This window comes from Oryzias latipes, chromosome 5, assembly GCF_002234675.1.
Source record: "Oryzias latipes chromosome 5, ASM223467v1".
Lineage (NCBI taxonomy): Eukaryota > Metazoa > Chordata > Actinopteri > Beloniformes > Adrianichthyidae > Oryzias > Oryzias latipes.
The window spans coordinates 27,234,267-27,253,442 of NC_019863.2; the positions used below are offsets into that span (position 1 = coordinate 27,234,267).

The 19,176-nt window shown below is 42.2% G+C and overlaps 1 protein-coding gene across 1 annotated transcript; it reads left to right on the forward strand.

The window, feature by feature from the left end:
- The first annotated feature begins 1,450 nt into the window (after positions 1-1,450).
- Positions 1,451-19,153, forward strand: LOC101163075 (arf-GAP with GTPase, ANK repeat and PH domain-containing protein 1). The gene is made up of 20 exons (XM_011475450.3): positions 1,451-2,375; positions 2,819-4,046; positions 7,629-7,687; positions 7,768-7,855; positions 8,032-8,117; positions 8,209-8,350; positions 8,439-8,573; positions 8,663-8,784; positions 8,908-9,066; positions 9,671-9,754; positions 10,026-10,130; positions 10,222-10,369; positions 11,601-11,729; positions 11,840-11,977; positions 12,205-12,264; positions 12,765-12,916; positions 14,620-14,710; positions 15,498-15,720; positions 15,855-16,152; positions 16,357-19,153. The coding sequence occupies exons 2-20, from the start codon at positions 2,903-2,905 to the stop codon at positions 16,636-16,638; spliced, it is 3,645 nt and encodes a 1,214-aa protein (XP_011473752.1). The 5' UTR covers positions 1,451-2,375; positions 2,819-2,902; the 3' UTR covers positions 16,639-19,153.
- The last annotated feature ends 23 nt before the right edge of the window (positions 19,154-19,176 follow it).

Sequence of the window (19,176 nt, forward strand, 5' to 3'; positions counted from 1 at the left end):
AGATGGTTTGGGGTGAGCTGGACCGCAGAGTGAAGGCAAAAGGGCCAACAAGTGCTAAGCATCTCTGGGAACTCCTTCAAGACTGGTGGAAGACCATGTCTGGTGACTACCTGTTGAAGCATATCAAGAGAATGCCAAGAGTGTGCAAAGCAGTCATCAAAGCAAAAGGTGGCTACTATGAAGAACCTAGAATATGACATATTTTCAGTTGTTTCACACTTTTTTGTTATGTATATACTGTAATTCCACGTGTTAATTCACAGTTTTGATGCCTTCAGTGTGAATCTACATTTTTCATAGTCATGAAAATAAAGAAAACTCTTTGAATGAGAAGGTGTGTCCAAACAATTGGTCTGTACTGTTCATATTTATGATAAAACAATGATGGAATCACATTCTTTTTTATTTTAGTTTAATTTTGACTTATTCTCATTTTCCGCATTGCTTTTGTTATTTCTCAACCCATTTTCCCATTTTGTCTGTTTTTTTATTTACAGTTTCTCAATTGTTAACCAAAACTGTTTTACTACAAGTTTTCCTCCTATCGATGACCAAGATACAAAACCAAAAAAGAAATGTTTGTTGTGTTTCAAATATTCCAGTCAATGTTGATGGGAGGTTTGTTTTTGTCTTGTGTCCCTTATTTCATAAAAAAGGGCAGAAATTTCACTGCAGATTCACTTAAAATGTGCAGTCATCCTTGTTCTTGTTTCATGTAAAAACTCAAAATCTAAACATTTGCAGATAGGAGGTATTTTTACACTATCCATCACTTTAAGCAGTCAAGATCCAGCAGTACAACCTATTTTACCCTTTGATGCCTGGATATATTTTCAGTCATGAGAAAAAAAATCACTTCAAAATGACAAGATAAACACAAATATACTAAAGCTGAAAAAAATCCTGTTTTATTTTTCATTTTGAGTATTTTATCCATCAACTTACTGGTGATTTCTCCTTTGTGACTCCTGCTGTTAGTCAGTCAACGGCTGAAACTTAAATCCTAAAACGTATACCGGTATTTTCTTGCTGAAATACTAACAGAAAATGTTGCACATCTTTGGCATCCTGTCAAAACTTACTTTAGTGCAACTTAAACCCTAAAGGTAAACCATTCAGCAGTAACCATAGTGAATATTTGCAACATCTATTAAAGGATGCAGCACTTCTCACCTAAAATTGTGAAACAATCCTTGTGGAAGGAAGAGCTTAAGACTTTCCCTGGTCTCTTTAGAGATATGGGACACGTTTTTCCTGTGATTCTGTTGTATTTATGAACGAAAAATGTCAAAGTTTTACAAACCTTTCATCCTAAAGCTGTCAGGTTTTAGCACTGACTTACAAATGTAGGTGAAAACCTGAAAAAGTATTCCTCTAGACCACCTTAAAACCAAAAGAAGGACAGAAGTAACGAGATGCTGCTTTTTAAGAGATTTTTTTTTTTTTTTGCATTTTCATCAATACGTGCTGCATTATTTTATACTGAAATGTGTTGGTGCATGCCATAACAACACAGACTTCTCCTTGAAATGATTGTTTTGTCTTCTTAGTTGGGATTCTTCTTACAGATTCTTACTCCTCCACCTCCTGACTCTCTGTCTGAGGGCAGGCAGCGGAAGCAGCAGGAGCTGTACCCTGATTTCTCCTCAGAGCTGGCAATGAAGCAGATGCTCTGGCAGGGACGGCTCCTGCCTCTTTTGTTGTGTCGGCACAGATAAAAATCGGATGAACACGGGTAAGGACCACCACTGACGCCTCCTCACAGCGAGCTGTGCTCTCCAAGCCTGCATCCTGAATGTGCGACAGGCTCTCGGCAGGATAACGGGGAGCTGCAAGGATCGGTGGCTGGGAGAAGAAGAAGAGGAGGAGTAGGAGGAGGAGAAAAAAGAGGAGGGGCTGGCTTTGGTGGTGGAGCTGGTGGGCTTTCTCTGCTTCACAGACACATTTTATTGACTTGCTAATTGGATGAGGCTCTCGGAGGAGAGGATGCAGTGACCGACAGGAGCTACTCTTCAGAGGATGGATTCAGGCACAGAACAGCGTTGCGTAGATCCGGCTACTTAAACTGCCTTGGGTTTTTTTTTTTTCAGACATGACAACAGATGTTTCTGTGACCCTCAGAGCGTGGATATAATTTTATGCATGACACCGTCGAACGGACTCTCTTTTTTTCCAGACGCTTCGTGACAAGTGAATGATTTCCATTTTTTCTGCTCCTCTTACCCTTTTTTCCTTTTTTTTTTTGAAAGCTAATCAACTGGAGCTATTTTTTCCCGGCCCTTCTTGATCTACCGTTTGATATGAATTTGATCAATTCTTCATCAGTCAAAATGTCCAAGAGCCCTGAATGGATTTGCTTCAGGGGGAAAATGAAGGTATGAGATGAAGAGGGGAAAAAACCACGACACTCTCTGTAGTAAGGTGCCATTATTTAACCTGCATTACATTAATCCTATTCATGAAATGGATCAGCCGAAGGTACAGGCTGTTGCATAATTCCAAGCTGAAATCTGAGGCTCAGACATCCTTCTCCCCAGATGTGTTTTTAATATCTGGATGGAGCAGATTTGGATAAATGAGCTGAATTAGTACAGAGGGATGATCATGAATGAAACAGTGCTAGACACCAGTAGTGGTGCTGTGCACTTACCAGAATTAATGGAGGCATTTTGAAAACAGTCTAGACTTGTTTAACCACTGGGTCCTAAACCCGGAGCAAATTTTTCTACAAATCTGCAGCACATGCTCACTTTTATAGAGCGATAATCATCCACCTTTTAAGTGTCTGATCTTAGATTTTGTGTTTCCTCTGCTTCAGACTTGCCCCGATTGCCATGACTGAGGTGTGCAGCTCTGGTGAAGTCAGAGAGCAGATGTCACCGTGCTGAGATCTGCTGTCCCAATGAGCAAAGCAGGTAACCCACAGAGACGCACCACCTACCTCATCTCCCTCACTCTGGTGAAGGTTGAGGCTGTGCCAGAGGATGTTGCAGAGAACCAGACGGAGGCGCTTCCAGAGGGGGAAGGGAGCCCTAAGAAGGAGGAGGAGGAGGAGGAGGAGGAGGCAGAAAGGGCCGGAGTGAATGCTACCCCAGGAAAAAACGAAGGACGTTCATGTGTGGAAGTGGAAGAGAAGGATAAAACACCTGTGAAAGAGGAAGTGGAACAGGCGCATGCCAAGTATGGCAGTCCTGCTGAGAGCAGGCCGAAGCATGAGAGATGGGAGAAAGACATTCCGTCTGTTGGCAAAGGCAAGGACACTTCTTTTATACACCAACCTGTCAGGCAGATGATCAAAGTGTATGGAGGGCCAACATCTGAGGGGACCGTGCGCAGAGAGGGGCCCCGCTCAGAAACCTTGCGCCCCAAAACAGAGCTTTACCAGGAGCCTCCTAAGCTCTTCCTGAAGGGTGAAAATGGAGCGGATTTGAACAGCCGTTCACGTTCCAGCCTTTCCTTCTCCGTCCCGCCACAGATCAACCAGCGGACAGAAGTTGCTGTGAGGTTACAAGCAGGAGGGAACTCCATGGGCTGGAGGGAGCTGATAGAAACTAACACGAGCGTGTACCACACAGCTAAGACTTTGGAGCGGAGGGATAACCAGCCCCCTCTGACAGCAGCAGCAGCAGCCCTGGGGCCTTACAGGGCCTCCTGGGCGGACAGTGACGGTAGAGCCACCCTCATTCGACCTGGAGCGCCCATGAGTGGAGGATTCTCAAGTGTAGTGACCCGGGACAGCTCCCAGGGAGAACGATACAAGGCAGTTTCTGTTTCCTTACCCGCTGCACCTACCCCCGATGTCTCCAAGCTTCCGAGAAAAGGTACAAGTTGTACCCTTGACAACAGTGATCTGCACTCTTTCTCAGAGGACTTCAAAAAAGGAAAGGATGCTCAGGGAGGCACAATGCAGCGAGCCCCCCCACGTGATCGCAAAATGCTGAAATTTATTAGTGGCATCTTCACCAAAAGTGCAGCTGGGCCAGCCAGTGCTAACATTGTGCCTCCTCTGTATCCAGCTGTGGAGAGGGGCTCCAGTGAGGAGGAAGGTAAGACCACCCCCAAACGTCCGCAGCACTTCCATGTTGATGCTTCACATAATTTTGACAGAAGCAGTTATACACTTTTTAGTTGATTTACACACCTGTAGTCCCTCAAGTTGTAAAAAAAATTACCTCTCTAGTGGATATGACACCTTTAAGGTACTCATTCTTTAAGTGTAAAACTATTTAAATAGGATTGTTTGAGAACAATCTCATTTGATATGTCCAGTTACAGATAGATTTTATGCAGCTTTCGAAGTAATATTAAAATATTTCTGTGTGTCAGTGACCTTGTGGGGGAGTGTCCGCCCTGAGATTGGAAAGTCCCAGGTTCAAATCCGTGGTCGAGTCATACCAAAGACTAAAAATGCCTTCCCGTTTGACATTCAACATTAAGGGGTTGGATTAGGGGGGTAAAACCACCAAATGGTTCCCCTGGCTTGGCAGTGCCTGCAGCTTGCCGCTTCCCCAAGGGATGGGTCAAATGCAGAGAGCAAATGTTACAGCTAATGAATTTAACTTCAAGTAGAGTAAATGTATGTTGTTATCTGAGTGAGTGAAAGCTTGTGCTGGTGTAGGATAAAAGTTGGGTGGACAGCAGTTTTCATTTTCCTTTTCATTACCTGTCAGAGTGATCGGGTAGTCTGGAGCACCGTGTGTTGGTACTTCATAATAACCTTAACTAACTGCGTTAGGCGAGGATGCGTTCACGCTCTGATGTGAGGAAATGGCTCCTCAGGGATGAAACCCAGAAAGAAAAACCTACAGTGTGAAACTACAGAAGAGAACTGCACTTTGGATTTGACTGTAAAGTTTATTTATTTTGGTGTCTTTTGTGTGTTGTTGGATGTCTGTTTTATAGATCCAGACAGAAAAGTGTAAAGAAAATGACATAACTTCATCGACATTTGTTGTTAAAGTCCCACTCCGATCATATTTTGATCTATTGTTAAAGCGTTCCTACTGGTCTTTTAATTATGATTATGCTGTTTTTAAGCAAAATCAAAAAACCTGTGTCATTTTTTTGGACATAGTTTCTAAAGAGCGGCAGCAGTTTATCAGAAAAATACCGCTATATTGTGAGCGGGACTGTTGGCGTATAGTAACCCCGCCCCCTCTTCTCCTCAAAGTTGTTGAAAGCTCTCTGCTTACACTCTTCCACTAACTTACAGCCCCTTACACCCCCAACCTAATATTGCTGGTGCAACAAAAATGGTGAGTAATAGTGGAGTTATCAAGCCGTATAGTTTCAAGCCAGATGCCAGATCACACGAGGTAAATGAAGACCTACATGGGAACTATTTGTTTGCAAGTTTATGCATCAGAATGGAGCGGAGCAGGGAGCTTAAGGCCCACTAATTGTAGTTTATGTATCACAGCTAAATGATTTTGCTCTTGATTTACAACAATTTGAATAAAGAAAATACTCAGAAATGTAATTTGAAGCTTAATTTTCTTTATACAAGTCGTCCATCATCACAAAAATGCCACAATCATCGGAGTGGGTCTTTAACAGTTACGTCCTAAATTTATTGTGTTTTCCCAATGATGATCTTTGACAGTAAGCATGAGGCTGCAGTGAGCTCTGAATAATTTGTCAAGAGTAAGTGGGACATGAATAATTAAGGTTGGGGATACACAGAGCTGTGTTCATGGCAGGGTGAGAGGAGTGGGAACCTGCTACTTCCTGCTTCGTGCATGAAGTTAATCAGCCCTCAAATGGAATCCATTCATTTGTCAGAGCTGTATTGTCTACAAGTGTTTGTGAGCAGCATAGTTAAGGTTGTGCCCCACACTGAAAGTAATCATAGATTGAAATGTGGGCAGTGAAATGCGGTATAGATATACAAACAATCACCGTTCATTTGTAAAAACAGAGGCTGACATTTTGAAGTGTGACAGTGCGTCATGTGTGCACAGGTGGACATCGTGTCTCCATGGCTCTCACACAAATCGCTGTATCCAAGAGAGACCGTTTATTGTACAGCGAGACCCAGGCTGGAGGCTTCTGGAAAGTGGAGTTGCCATGGCAACAGCAAGCCATGAGAGATGCTGCTTGGTCTTGTGATGCGATGCTCTTTATGGAGGGAGTCTGGGTGCGGGGATTGCCCGGAGATGAGCAGAAGGAGAGAAGCGGGTGTTTAAAGTTAGAAACCCATGTCTCGGAGGACTCATGTCTCGGCTCTTTTTTATTTATTTATTTTTGTGTGTGTCACGGCAGACTCCCGTCTGCGGCTCTGCTTTGCACATCTGCAACCTATTTTACTGTGTCACCTGATTTCTGTATGTTTTTCCTATCTTTTTCCCCAAAACCAGGTGGCTGTAGCTCACTTTGCTGTGATTTATGAGCAAACAAATGTAAATACTGTCAGGGTGTCCTTTATGGCTTGGTGTCGGTACATACATTTTGGTAAATATTTGTTGATTGGGTTATATTTTTGCAGTGTTTGCTGTACAGAGAGCCAGAAAACAGCAGCAGTATCTCTGCTATCAAAACGTGATACACAGGAACGCTGTTTTTAAAAAAAATAAATTCACTTATGCTGCTATTTTCAAGACAAAGAAATTTAATTCAATTAAATTACATTTTAATTGTATATCCCAAAATCACAACAACAGTCGTTTCAATGGGCTTCGTACCAGTAATTGTAAATTAAACATAAGATCAAAAGGATCATGAATACATAGAATTCAATGGGAAAATACTAAATTGAACTAACCAAACAGACTAAACAAAACTGGCATCCCTACCCTTAGACCCTCCTTTGCGGTAAGGAAAAACTCCTAAAAAAACGGTTCCCAGAAAAAACGAAGAAACCTCAGGGGTGCCCACATGAAGAAGGGATTCTTCCCCAGGACAGACAGGCGATTTACCAGAACTCTTAGAGTAGAATTAAGTTATCGAACTCTACAACTACTTGTTTAAAGTCCAGCAGATAAGCTTCATCCAGGTGGAGTTGGGGGGCAGTTGGGGGCACGAGACGAGCCGGAGACAGGATCCACAGCCAGTGTAGGAGCAGTAGTAGAGACGAGCCACAGACGATTTCAGACAATCAGAAAGGTGTCATTTACATAACTGTGTTAATTCACTGTCTCCTTATATTTAGCAAAAGCAAATTGGGTATCTGTCCCACCCAGGTTCATTCTTAACAATTTGGAACTTAAACCAGCAGCCCTACATGTCACAAACTGCTGGGCCATCACTGCCTGTGTGTTGTTTTGTGTTCTTTCCCAAATTAAATCAAGCAGAAATGTTTCCCTCCATCCAGAATTTTCATTTTATTTACTTTTTTTGCTTAGTCACTGTTCAGTAACAATGACAAGGCATAAATTGTCACTTGGTTTTCAGCCCGAGTTAAATGGAAAAACAGATATGGGGATTTATTTTAGTTTTGTATCATAAATGCAAAAACAAGTTTGACTCAGCAATCATTAAAATTTTTAGGGGCAAAATTTGACATTAAGATTTTATCTTCAGTTAGATTTTTTCGTAAAGGAAAATGTAAGGTTGTGAAATGATAAAACTCTACATTGATTACCAACAGCTTGAAGCCGTGCATTCATATCGTAATGTTTTCTTGTCTTTAGCTGTGTGCACCAGCAGTCAGGAATGGACCTTGACTCAGGCTGTGCTGGAGCTTCACCTGGTAAGGACATGAAGCAACTTCTCCATTCCTGCAGGTTTGCTTTGACCGTTATTAAGGTTGTGTGTTTTGGTCTCTTTCAGGGCGTTCTGGGCGGTCTTTGCAGCGGGAAGTCTGCTCTTGTCCACAGACACTTAACAGGAAGTTACGTGGCTCTGGAAAACGCAGAGGGTCGGTTAAGCATCTCCTGCTCGTCTGCATCTTCCTTGTTTGTTTTCCTGTGACTTGTCTGGGCAAATATTTAATTTTTTGTGCACTGTGGGATAGGCAGTGGCCGCACTGAATGTTGGTGTCAGATATTTTCGTGTTCTGATGAGTTGAGCTGCTGTGTTTCTGATGTTTACCAGGACGCCAGTACATTAAGGACGTGCAGGTGGATGGACAGAGCCACCTTCTGATCATCAGAGAGGAAACAGAACTTCCAGGAGCTCAGGTGGGAAGGAAACAGACCTGTAGTGGGACTCCAAATCAAATGGAACCTTCTCAAGTCTAAATAACATTTTATTTCTTTTTTTTGCCTGAAGTTTGCAAGCTGGGTGGACGCAGTTATCTTGGTTTTCAGCTTAGAAAACGAATCCAGCTTCCAGGAAGTTTACAAATTTTACCAACAGCTTGCACTGCATCGACCCATCTCTGAGATACCTTTCATAGTTGTTGGCACTCAGGGTGAGAATCCGACCCGCACCGCATGCATTGTGGAGATGTAGCCACACTTGGACTTGTGCACCAGCTGTGCGATTTGTGCCACTTCCAGATAAGATCAGCAGCACCAACCCCAGAGTGATAGATGACGCCAAGGCCAGGCAGCTGTGCTCAGATGTGCGGCGGTGTACATACTATGAAACCTGTGCGACGTATGGCCTCAATGTGAACAGAGTCTTCACTGATGGTGTGTGTGTTGACAAAAAGCAGGATAGCTTCAGAAAGGACTCACAGATCTCTATGTTTCAACTTTACCTTTTTCCTTTTGTTTCAAAGCTGCTCAGAAGATCATGGCGGCCAAAAAGCAAGCTGCACTGCTGGCTTCCTGCAGATCTCTTCCCAATTCTCCCAGTCACTCTGGAGGCTCCACGCCAGTGTCTGGCATCTTTCCAGGACAGGTAGACCTCAAACACTGCCTGAGGCATATGGCCTCTTTTTTGTTTGCTGGCGCTCATCTTTGTTCCATCAAATTTATCTCCTCCTTCCCCTCATTTCATCTTCTCCTTCTTCTTCCTGTGCAGGCCAGTAACGGCGGTCAGAGCAGCGATTATTCGTCATCTCTTCCCTCCACGCCTGTGATCAGCCACAAAGAGATCGGCAGAACATTCAAAGGGGAGAAAGCCGACAGTGGCGGCCCTGGATCAGTCCGCAGCGTCCGCAGGCGCACTCCCAGATTTGCGGTAGGTGATGATATGGAAATGATTTATTATTTTTATTATTACAACTTTAATTGCTTTTACTTATCAATTGTCGATAATGCAGATAATGTACTGTCCCACTCTGGAGGAACAGCAATTATTTTTCTTTCCAGTCACTTGGTTGTGCTGCTGACACTTGATGAGTTAGTTTCAAAATTTCAAGCATGTTATCTGCAGTAATTGTTTGTGTTCCCTAAAGACCTCCACAAATTCAGTGAAGCAACATGTGTTTGGCTTTCTTGTGGTGTTCACACCGTCCACAGAAGCACTATTTTTACGTTTCCCTTGCTTTTGAAACACAGAGTGGTCCAAAATCTGATCATCATTTTATGAGAAAGTCTCCACATGGTTCCAATGAAACATTAACAGGTTATTCTGTATGATAAAAAAATTGATAGATATGGTGGAAGAGGTGGTTATACCAAAAGAAAAACCTGTTTTTGGCACCAGAATGTTTGTGATGGATCACATGCAATGATGTGATTCAGTGTTTTTCTGCCACTTCATTAACAATAAGTAATAGTTGTGACTTATTACTCTCTTCCTGGCATTGATGTGCTAATCGGTCCCATTTCCTCCCCTCCAGGGCCGCAGAGGAAGTGATTCCAATAGAAGAAGCGCAGACTATAAGGGAGATTTTGGCATCGGCCGATCCATTCCTATCAAACAGGTAGGGTACTGATTTGCACTTGATAAAAAAATCAAATGTGAAGTATCTGATGACCCTCGGCGGAGGATATCATGCCCGCGCTCACTTTGTAATGTGCAAAGTGCAGTTTCATCACATGGAGTGATGAAGTGCTGCCACCCCCCATGTGAGCCTGGTGAATCGATGGTGGGTGTTTTTGGCAAGAGGCGGTCATTATGCTACACAAATGTGTGAAATGAACGCAGGAGACATAAGCGATGAATTCTCAGTCCAGTTTTGTTACCCCTGTCAGGGCGTCTTACTGAAGCGCAGTGGAAACTCGCTGAACAAGGAGTGGAAGAAGAAGTATGTCACGCTGTCCAACGACGGCATTCTGACCTATCACTCCAGTGTGAATGTGAGTTGGCGAGTTAGCACGGGGCTGGGGAGCATGATTGTTCAAAGCGTGACTAATGTTTGATGGCAATTGCTAATGTCGGCCTTGACAGGAGTACATGCTGAATGCTCCGGGGAAAGGGATGGACTTACTGCGAGTGACAGTGAAGGTGCCGGGGAAGCGACCTCCTCGCGCCGTGCCAACGTGTGGCCCCCCTGCAGGACTCAACGGGCGGGTTAAAGATGTGCTTGGACCCGAGGGTAAAGACTGATGCGCAACAAGATGCAATGTCGAGAAACCACAGACTGCATCAATTATTTACTTTAAAACTGCGAACATTTTTCTGTCATTTGACTGATTGGATGAACAGGGGAACCAAGGGTAGAATGAAAGACACAATGAGAAAATCATGCTAATTCATGTCAGCTATATTTCCTTTTGTAGCCTAAACTGTAGATTTGACAAATTTACCAACATTAATCTAGAGGGCCCAAGTCTGGGTTCCCCCTGTGCCGGTCCCAAGCCCGGGTAAAATACTGGGTTGTTTCAGGAAGGGCATCCGGTGTAAAAATCTCTGCCAAATCACCCGTGCGAATCAGTGAAAGCAACTCTGTGGCGACCCCTGAAGGGGCGTGCTAAAAGGTGAAGAACAACCAACATTACTCTAGTGCTTTATCTTCAGAACACTTTCACACTGAGCTGTTTGGTTTGTGCTTGAGTTCATTTTCATGCAAGGTGAAACACTGCCATGCCTGAAAACTAGGGTTATAGCTCACTTGCAGGTGAATCCTGGTGTGATTCACTGCAGTGTGACAAACTATACAGTAGACCAGAAAAAGAAAGTGGATTTTCTGCACCTCCTGCAGAGAAATGATTCACATCATGCTTCACAGTTTGGGATGGTAATCTATGGGGTTATTTTTTCTGATGAAAAAACCATCGCATTAACAATTATTTTGGTTTTAGACATCTTGGTTGCTGCTTTCTTTGTGTTTGTGCTTTTGTTTCTGGTTTTAGTCAACATCTTTACCAGGTCCTTTGTTTTTGAATTCAGGTTCCCATCCAGAAACAGAGCATCCGTATCCCTAGAATCCATGGCACTTACTTTTCTGTATGATCTTATTGAATCAGAAATTCTACCAAGAGTGCACAGTTCTTTCAGAGGTCTTGGTTGACTTTTTTAGACTTCCTCATGATGTGTCGGCCTGGGGTATCTTGTGTTTGAAGGTGTGTCCCATTTAGCTCAAATGATATCAGTCAGATGAATTTGTCAGACTACATCACGCCAGCCACAATAAAACAGTGTCTAAACAAAATTCAACAAAAGGTCTCCATCCCTGGCACAGCTTTATCTTCTTACAATTTCCCACAGTGCTCCAACATTTTTCAAACTTTATGTTAATGTTTGTTTTTTCTAGGTTAACCGGCTTTACAAATGTGATATTTGAAAAATATAAGTTTAATTGCATTTGTGCTTGCTGCTTTTGTTAGCCCCTGTGAGTCCTGGCAGCCTCCTGCAAGCGGGGGAGATGGAGGAGCTCGGTGGGACGATGTTCCTTAGGGGTAACCTAGGAATGCAGCAGTGTTCTTCCACACTATCCAACAATGCTCCAGGTGTTGGTGAGTAACTGTGGGGAATTTTGTTTTAAATTAGAACAGGAATTCTCACGAAATGTATATGGCAAACCATGTTCTTTATTATTTCACTTGGTGGGGATTTTTGTCACTAGATTCTGCAGTTGAAGGAGTCTCCAGCTCTTCTTCCACCAAAGATGCAGGTTCTGCTTCCCCGCTGACAGACAGGAAGAAGCATCGCAGAAAGAAGAGTATGAATCAGAAGGGAGATTCAGCCATGGGCCAAGCAGATGGTACAGTAAATGCTGCCCATGTGTTTACATAAACAGCCTGTAACAATGAAGCCAAGCATCAGATCTCATCACTTACACTCTAAACTAAATGTATTATTACAAATAATGAATACATAATTACAAAGAACAATAATTGAATAAAATTTTTAAAAAAAATCTTTAATGTAAATATGATATTCATTTGTTGAATTCCTCACCGTCTGTTTGTTTTCTCTTTTCTCTTGCAGCCAAACGTAAAATGTGGAAGCTCAAAAGTTTCGGTAGCTTGAGGAATGTAAGCAAGACAGGTAACGTTCATGAACATGTCCGTCTCCCTGTTTGTCACTCAATTCAGATCCAAAGTTTCCTCCTGTTGCTTGGCTAAATTGAACTTTTAACAGTCAATTAAAGAAACCAAATCATAAATCACCTTCAAAAAAATGTGTTAAAGAAGAGCTGCTTCAAAGCTGCAATAAATGAACCTAGTTGCCTAAGTTCAATGTATGACTAAAAAAACTTAGAAATTTGAAAAGGGCTGATAAAATGTTTTCTTCTTTCTTTTCCCTTTCATTTCCCCAGTATTAGAACTTGTGCAAGATCTTTTTTAATTGATTTGTGGAAAAGAAGAGAAATTAACATTTTATGAGCCTTTTTCAGTTTGTTTGGTCTAGTAACAGCACATTTTTATGTTTTATGCTAAAAAAAACAGATAATTTACAAAGTGTGGATGCAGTCACAATACTGAGAATCTAACACCAAAGTGATTCATTTGCTCTAAATTAGATCTGTTGTGCCTTTTTTGTTTTAGAGGAGGACAACTTTGACTTCCTTGTCGTGTCGAGCACGGGGCAGACGTGGCACTTTGAAGCCCAGAGTGTGGAGGAGAGGGACTCCTGGGTCCAAGCCATTGAGAGCCAGATCCTGGCCAGTCTGCAGCTCTGTGAGAGCAGCAAAAACAAGGCAAGAGACCAGCAGAGACACTCCTAACATAAATGATAGTTTCAGCTACAGTTATGGGCAAACAACAACACAAGAGTTCCCAGAATTTATGATAAACATTAGAGGCAACAACTGAAAGAGGAAGCGAGTTAAACACAATGTTCATTTCTCACTTTCACACATTTTCACAACTAAAGGCAAATCACACAGACTGAATGGAACTAAAACAGTGAGCTGGTCCTCCATGTGGGTGAAACCCACAAAACTGGATCCAAAACCAACAGACAAACAGGAACAAGGATGAAAAAAACGGTTAGAATCTGCAATAAACAAAAGAAACCAGGAAGTGTTTATACAAAAACATAAAAGAAAATCTGAGCAATAATCGTCCAGCTATTTGATGTTTTTGTCATGGACTTTATGAGTAAACTAGTCCGTTTCAAGTAATTTAATGGCAATTGTATGTTTTAAAAGATGGGTACTAACAATTTCATCTATGTCTGCATATACAATACATTCTGCATGTACTTTAAGTATCACCGTTAACAATGCCAAATCACTGAGACATAAAGGCATGTTCAGCTGGGCAAAAACAAAAAAAAAAATTGGATCCCTACTTTTTTTTAGTTTAATTAAAGACCTACTTCAATGAAAATGGTGTTTTTGGTGTTTTTGACATGTTCTTGTGGCATTTCTCTCAAGAGGGAGGACTTGTACCAAGAAATCTAAGCTAAAAATGGCATTTCTGAGTATTTTTTTTAATCAAATTGGGGTGTATCAGGAGAGGATAAAATGTAGTATAAAAAAGCCTGTAGCCGCGGACTGGAGTACTTATTTGTGTAGTTGGGGCAAATGTAACGATCTAAACCGGAAATTATGCGAGTGAGTGTAAAGTGCATCTGGTGCTTTTTCAAAATAAAGCCTATTTTCTGCTGTACTCGCTACGTTTTCACCGTGTTGTAAACATTAAGCCATTTCTGCTTAGATATGAAGATGAGTCACACAGAAAAAGAAAAGTTGGGAATATAGTCAAAAATCATGGTGGAATGAGGGTTTGTTTACTAGTACTTCCTGTGAAATTGATGGGTAATCACGTGAACCTACGTCAGTTCGGATTTTCTGGAGGTCAGCAGCAGAGCCTGTGACTGCAACAGGACCTCGGCCAATGTGAACGATCTGCCTTATAAACGGCATGTGAGTCATCTGAGGGGCTGTAAGCTAGTGGGAGAAAGTGCAGACAAAGGGATAATAGGAAATGAGAACAGGCTTATTCTGAGCCAATGGTACCGCCCACAACTCAAAGCCAAATTTCTAATGAACTACTGCTTCTCTGCAGAAACTCTGTCCTAGAAAAGGACACAAATAAAAAAAAATCTTGGCTGAAAATGGGATAATTGTAATTAAAAGACCACTGGGAGCACATCACGGTTGGAGTGGGACTTTAAAAAAGTTATCTTGCTGGGCGCGTTAGGGTAAAAAAACACTTTCTGGTTAATTTTTCTTATGTTGGAATGTTTTTAATCTGTCAAAAGACACATTTATGGGCCTGTGACAAATAGGACAAAGTTATGTATTAAAGGCCTGATGAAACCCTGATCATGAAAAACCAAAGTCAAATGACAACAGCCAAATCCGCCCAAATCATGGGAGGTCTGAATCATCTAAAGTTGATTTTTAATGTCTGCAGCTTCATTGATTGTAATGGTTTGCTGTTTTTCTGTCAGGATGGAAGGGACAGCCAGAGCGAGGCTGTGGCACTGCAGGCAATCCGCAACGCAAAGGGCAACAACTTCTGTGTCGACTGCGACGCTCCGAGTTAGTAACACAACCGTTGGCTTCACCTCACACTTTGATAGCAATGAGGCTGCATGAGGTTCCCATGACCGCATGATTTTATGAGACATTTTTCCAGGGGAAACCACTGTTAAAACAGCTAAATGTGAATGACAGCGCATGTGCTCTTTTTTGCAGGGTGCAGGAATATTTTGATGTCAGAGTTTAAGCTCAGTTGCAAGAGAGTTAACTGACGATCAAGCAAATGTTTTAACTTTATTTGAAAGTTTACAAAAACACCTGAAGTTTATTGACTGTATGTGAGAACTGGAGTGAGTGACTCCTCCCCCCTCGCATTCCAAACAGGAAGTACCCACTGGCTCCAAGATGCCAAAATCCCATAGACTTCTATAGAGAAATAAACAGCTGTTACTCAGTCGTTCTATTTGTCAGAATAACTATTCTTGCTCTGATACTTTTTTAAAACATGTTCTTGCTAATCCTCAGTTTTTCATATTTTCTCGGTAGTTAAAGTTGTTCGGTTATGAAATAACCAATCAGATGCCTCCAATAAGTAGGCGGTCCCATGAAACGTTTGACAGATTTTGTGTAGCTAGGGGTGTGGACTTCCAAGAAGCTCTCTCCTGATTGCTGACAGTGGTTGCCATAGAAACGTTGACTCAGATAGTCAATCACTGCTCACTGAAATCATCTGGTTCCAAGTGTCCGTAACATGATCCAGTTCCAAACTGATGCTTAACAGGGTACAAGTCATTTGTCTTATCCGAGCCAAGAGTTCAACCTTCTCTATGGATCTTCCCTCTCTAAGATCCAACGTGGGCCAGCCTGAACCTGGGGGCTCTCCTTTGCATTGAGTGCTCTGGGATTCATAGAAACCTGGGAACCCATGTGTCACGGGTTCGATCACTGGCCCTTGATGATCTGCCTCGAGAGCTCACGCTGGTCCTGAGTGCCATCGGAAACCACATGGTCAACAGTATATGGGAAGCCCGCACGATGGGCCACCGAAAACCAGCACCTGATGCTACTCGGTAAAAGACTCCCAACTTAAGGCTTCTACTCTGTTTCTCTGTTCTCTTTTGGTTAATTGTGCTTATTCAGTTTACAGTTTTTACATCAAAGACCAGGAGAATCAATAAAATGCTGTTTTCCTGTGCTTCTCCAGAAAAGAGCGCGAGACCTGGATTCGAGCCAAGTATGAGCAGAAGCTGTTTGCTGCGCCAGTGCCTCCTCCCACTCCCAGCGAAGGGCCAGACATCACTTTATCTGGCCGTCTTCTGTTGGCAGTGATGGAGCGCAACCTGACCAAGCTGCTGCTCCTTTTGGCCCACTGCTCCAAGGAGGACATCAACGCTCCAGTGAGGCTCCTCTCCAGGTCGCTCTTCAAGCTGCGGCTGCCCGGCTCAGCCCTCCATGCTGCCTGTCAGCAGGGGGACGTGGTGATGACACAGCTTCTTGTTTGGGTGTGTTTCCCCTTTCATTCACTTCATTTAAAGTCTGTTTATTTGTTGTGAGCTGCACAGGCGTGCAGAAAGAGGTTGCATCCCAACAAATCACATTGTTTTGTGCAGAACTGGCCCCAAAAACAACCCTGAAACAGTTTAACTCCAGTCTCCACTGAGGTTTGTGGTACATTCCTAATTCAGTTTGTCTACATTTTTCTCCAGTATGGCTGCGATGTACGATATCGGGATGCTCAGGGGCAGACTGCACTCGCTTTGGCTCAAATCGCCGGCAGCCAGGAGTGTGTTGACATCCTCCTGCAGCACGGATGCCCGAATGAACCGGCCCCCTCCGTCACCCAGACAGCCGGCTTTGCATCACCGGGAACGCCCAGCTTCCCAGTTGCCATGACACCCAGCTTGACTGCTGCCACGACTCTCAGGATGCCGCACAAGAGCGGCGGCGCCAACCTGAGTTACAGCACCTCCAAAAGAGCTGTGTCCTAATCGCAGCGGTGAATGTGAGCTTGTTGCTTTGCCGTCATAGTGTCTGTGTGTCCACAACAGGACTCGTGCACGGAATGACACCTGTTGCACTTCTTGGGGGCAGAGGGCAGATGGGGTTTTTGAGGTGTGCATTTCAGGTATGCAAACTGGTAGTTTCTCCAAAACAAAAAGGAAGAAATTCTTCATCTGCCTACATGTGATGCTTTCAGATTTAACAGGAATGTACTCCACTGTTTTTCCGCATTCATTTCAAATTATGTTGCCGATATTCAACTCTTTCCTTCATTCTAATGAGAATGGAAATCTCCCTGCAGCCTCAAACTACTTATATGAAGTATGAAAGCTGCAATAAAACCAGCCACATGACAGTGGCTTTCATCAAACTCTTATCTTAAATGTCAGATCAAAATTTTGACATGAATGTGAGTTTAAAACTTTACCAGAGCTGGTCATTCTGTGCATAAATTGTGTATTCTGTGTGTTGATGTGAAAAAGATGGTGAATGGAAAGAGGACGCCATTTTAAAGAAGAAAAAAATTGCCTAAAGTGTATTGATGAAATAGTAAAATTCAGAAAAAAGTGCTTAATTTTCCAGGTTGTTAATGTATGATTTGTACAGTTACAGTCGGTTCTGTGTATAAAACTTAAGTGGTTGCTTATTGCTGTTCAGAGATTTACTGTACAGTTTTACTTCACTTTTTAATATGATAAACACCTGATTACTGAGATTTCTATGTTACGTCAAGTGTTTCTGACTTGCAAGATGTGCACATTAGAATGCTAACATACAGTCATGTGAAAAGGAAGCTCATTTCTCTTTAATCTTAATGGCTTAAAGTTGTTTATAAAAACCTCTGGCATTAGTTATCAGGAGAATTTTGCAAAAATGAAGAGATCCAGTTCATTGGCCTGGAAGAGCAAACTTGTTCAATTAACACTCTGACTGATGATTATGGATTGACCCACTTTTTGCCAAATGGTTTCATTTTCTTGAGTTTGCAGAGATGTACGGTTCTCTTATGACTCCGGGGTAAGAACCTAAACTTTAAGATTGGAGTAAAATAGGAAGCACCAAAGAGCATTTACTGCTGTGATCATAGTTCTCCTGCATGACCCAGATGGTCTCTTGTTTGACTTCAGAAGATTTTAGTTGTTGTTGACACAGATAAAGAACCTACATCTTGCAAAATCAACGTTTGTTAGTTTTTAAGTGTATTATAATGTTCATTCATCACTATAAACAACCGCAAAGCGGTATTTTGATCCATTCACCCATTTCTGAGTGTTTCCTCTAAAAACCTCCTCTCTGATCACCTGCCTCTCCCAATCCACAAAAACGAGTGGGCCCTCACATTGTGATGTCACAAAGCCCCATCCAGGAAGAGTCTGCGCTGCCAGCCAGGCTAACACAACACACCCCCTTTCTCTGAGGAGTTACGAGTGATTCTCAACAACGGTCATTTTATATGGACAATATGCACATCCATCTTTGCAAAAGTTTGGATGTTGTTTGTTTTTGTGGACTAAACGCAGACACACTGCCGAGGTCGGCTCTATGTTGACGTCATGAAATGGGCGGCACCCACACGGAGCGAAAGGCGGTGCCTCAGGGATCGAGTCGTCTTACTTCAGAAAAGGAAAAAGGACTGCAAAAGTAGCTCACATTTGTTAAAAAGAATCATTCTTTAGTATGCCAAAGGTAACATATTATCATATATATGGATATAGTTTACTCTGAAAGGGTTAAGAATAGCATGATATAGGCCCTTTAAAGTCCTGTGGCTTAACAATTAGCCCCACATCATGATTCTTCCGCCAACAACACTAGAGAGTGGCTAGAATTACATGTTTTTTTCTTTTTCTTTATTTTGTTTTGAAAACTTGTGTCAAACATCTCCACTGTGATATGGAGACGCTCAAAGGCAGCTTTGCAGAATGAAGTTTTGCTTAAATTCCTTTTTTTTCTTGAAAGCTATCACAAATGTTCTACATTTGTTCATTTTTTCTCTCCAGTTTTACCAGCATTAACTTGATATTTCAAGCTGTCTAAAGTATTGACTTCTCTTCTTTCCTGTGATTCGATGATGCACTCTTGGTAAGATTGGATGCATTTTTGTTCAGTAATTCTTAATGCTGAGCTTTGAGTTTGGTTTTTCTAATGTGAGACATTATTTAACTGATTTTAAAGCAAAAAAACCTTTGAGTTAAAGAGGGTGAGGCTTGTTTTTCATGTGACTGCTGCTCACTGTTGAGGTTAGTGTAATAACAGACATGTGAATGAAAAAGTGAACTGACTGAATGTAGACAAAAAGAGATGAGCTACTTGTTTCATATCCTTAAGTGTTTTTTCAGATATATTGTTCTTTCATCTGACATCCTTGCTTTTTTCATTAGGAGAAATTAAAAGTTTGTTTTGACCTATGAAAACGTCTCCTCCGATAAATCTGAATACAAAGCAAACAAGCAAACATGCAGCTGAGGAATGTTCTCGTTGTTTTCTAAAAAAAAAAAAAAAGGACAAAATATCAATCCTCATGC

Coding starts and splice junctions, on each gene's coding strand:
- LOC101163075 (XM_011475450.3), top strand. CDS start 2,903: ATGAGCAAAGCAGGTAACCCACAGAGACGCACCACCTACCTCATCTCC. Junction 8,574..8,662: donor GAACAGAGTCTTCACTGATG/GTGTGTGTGTTG, acceptor TTTGTTTCAAAG/CTGCTCAGAAGATCATGGCG. Junction 14,711..15,497: donor TGTCGACTGCGACGCTCCGA/GTTAGTAACACA, acceptor TCCCTCTCTAAG/ATCCAACGTGGGCCAGCCTG.